Source organism: Chaetomium globosum, genomic scaffold (genome assembly GCF_000143365.1).
Source record: "Chaetomium globosum CBS 148.51 scaffold_1 genomic scaffold, whole genome shotgun sequence".
In the NCBI taxonomy this organism is placed as follows: domain Eukaryota; kingdom Fungi; phylum Ascomycota; class Sordariomycetes; order Sordariales; family Chaetomiaceae; genus Chaetomium; species Chaetomium globosum.
Genome location: NT_165976.1, coordinates 6488698 through 6490865, shown reverse-complemented (window position 1 = coordinate 6490865; position 2168 = coordinate 6488698). Strand labels below are relative to the sequence as shown.

At 55.0% G+C, this 2168-nt stretch overlaps 1 protein-coding gene across 1 annotated transcript; it reads right to left on the bottom strand.

Annotated features, from left to right (window-relative positions):
- Nucleotides 1–206: 206 nt before the first annotated feature.
- CHGG_02092 (uncharacterized protein) lies at nt 207–1050 on the bottom strand (the record flags this gene model as incomplete). Its single annotated transcript, XM_001221312.1, has 2 exons — nt 207–510; nt 692–1050. 2 exons carry the CDS (start codon nt 1048–1050, stop codon nt 207–209), a joined length of 663 nt encoding a protein of 220 aa, XP_001221313.1.
- Nucleotides 1051–2168: the final 1118 nt, after the last annotated feature.

Below are 2168 nucleotides of genomic sequence, written 5' to 3'. Positions count from 1 at the left end.
ATTGTTTTGGGATAGACGGTGGGATCTGGGTGGCGTTGGACTCGGTGTGGTTCATCTGTTTTTCTTGTCTGCCTTTTATCATCCTATTAATACTTGAAATCACCCACCGAGAGGTTGAACAGGATCGGATCTCTTCTCTCCCCCTTCGTCTTGTCTACTGTTAGGTTCAGGTTTAGGTTCATCCCTCCCAACCCAGCCCCACCCCCCTATTTCGCCCCCTTGACATACTCCTCAAACACCGCCGCCGGCACCTTCCCCTCCTCCAGCCCCTCCGAGAACATCCCGACGTTGTTATGGATCTGGAAGCTGCTCGCGCTGTTAGCGGGCTGCGCCACTGCCGTCTTGCTGACCGCCCACGCGAACGTGTTGGTCCCCGTCGCGCTCAGCCCGCCCCCGCTCCACTGGCTGCAGCCCTTGCACACTGCCTCGACCGTCCAGTGCGTGCTGTTGCGCGAGGCCGAGACGGTGTGGTACGTTGCTGAGGGGTAGAGGTCGGGGAGGGTGCGGCCGCTGTGGTGGTGAGAGGGGGTTGGTTAGTTGGGTGGCTCTTTTGTTGTTGTTGTTGTGCTGTTGCTTGTGGGGTAGGGTGGGTTGAGTTGGGGGGAGAAGGAGTAAAGAGGGAGGGAGGGAGCCGCGGGTATGGTATGACGTTTTGGTTTAAAGGGGTGAAAGGGGGGGAAAGATAACATACGTCGACCACCGCGAGGAAACGGTCGCGCTCTGACCGTTCGGCCACACCACCGCCAGCGGGTTGAGCGTCATGCCGCCGCCCCAACTAAAGCCGACCCAGCCAAGCGATGCCGGTGCGACGATCTGCAGGAGCGTGTCGAACGGTGTGTTGGACGACGCCGTGTCGGGCACGGCGATGCGGAACACGGGTACCGTCGGGCCCCACGAGTACTCCAGATAACAAATCTGCGATTCCGGGTTACAGTACTGCCCCGTGGTCTGGCGCTTGTCTAGCGCTGCCGGCGAAGCGTGGGCTTCCTGGCTGCCGCCGAGCAGCAGCAGGGGGAGTAGGAGGGAGATGGTGTTGGAGAAGACGTGCATATTGGTGGCGCGGAGAAGTGAGGGAACCTGGATGGCGGGAGCTGGGAAATGTTCTGGAAGGTCGGCATGGAAGAGTATATTAATATCTTTGTGTGGCACCTGCTTTACTTGACTCTTCTAAACGCCGGTCTTCCCGACTGGGAAGGCGAGGGATCGCCGTCCATGTTGACGCAGCAAGGGCCTTTGATTCATGTATGTCAGGCACACTCCGCGCCGGATAAAAGGGGGATGGAGGAGCCAATATCGCCCATCCGTCTAGATCGAGGGCGGATTGTCGTGGCACGTGGCGTCGCCTGGTATATAGGACATATTATGCCCGCCCCATCAAAGCTTAGGCTGAACATCACCAGTCCAGGATTTGGCCCCATGTTGTTCCCAGAGTCCCAGCCACACTGCCTTTGTGCAGGTAAACAACCTGGAAGTCAGCGAATGCTCCATTTAATTTTCTGGTCATGATTACCTATCTCACAGCAGATGATTGGAGGATGCCAGGCCATGAGGTCGTAGCCAAACTTAAATACGAAACATGGAGAATGTTACGCCGAGGACATGATCTTGGGAAAGCTTAAAAGTGAATTCGTGCAAAATTATGGAAATATGCCATCTCGTTCAAAAAGGCGTCAAACTGGCCTAATTAATTCCTGACCCAGAATGGCGTTCTGCTCAAAGAATAGAGCGGCTGCTGCTTTGCGATCAGTGCTGCATGTTGAATATCTGCCTCGGTAGATAAGAAGAAATTACCTCATAGGTAAGGTAGCTATAAAATGTCATGCTAAGCAGTTTATATGCATGCTTGGGGGTTCATGGTGGTTGGCAAGATAGAGACCGGGGTTTGGAAGACTTATCCTGAGTCGTGGTGTGAATGATGGCGGCAGGCAACGAAAAGTCGAAAACGTCCCTTATAGGCACAGGGACCATGGATATAACCCCAAGGACTCGTCCATATATTTCTCGGTGGTCTCCTTAGTCCAGTATCCAAGTTCGAAACTTGACGGACGCGCAAATGCAACGATTCTTCGCCGCTTCCCAGGCCGCAGGCGAGGAAGCCGTTGTCCCCATGACGAAGACGACAAGCAGTTGCGAACCTAGATAGCCACGCAACTGGGCCTTTTCGAGTT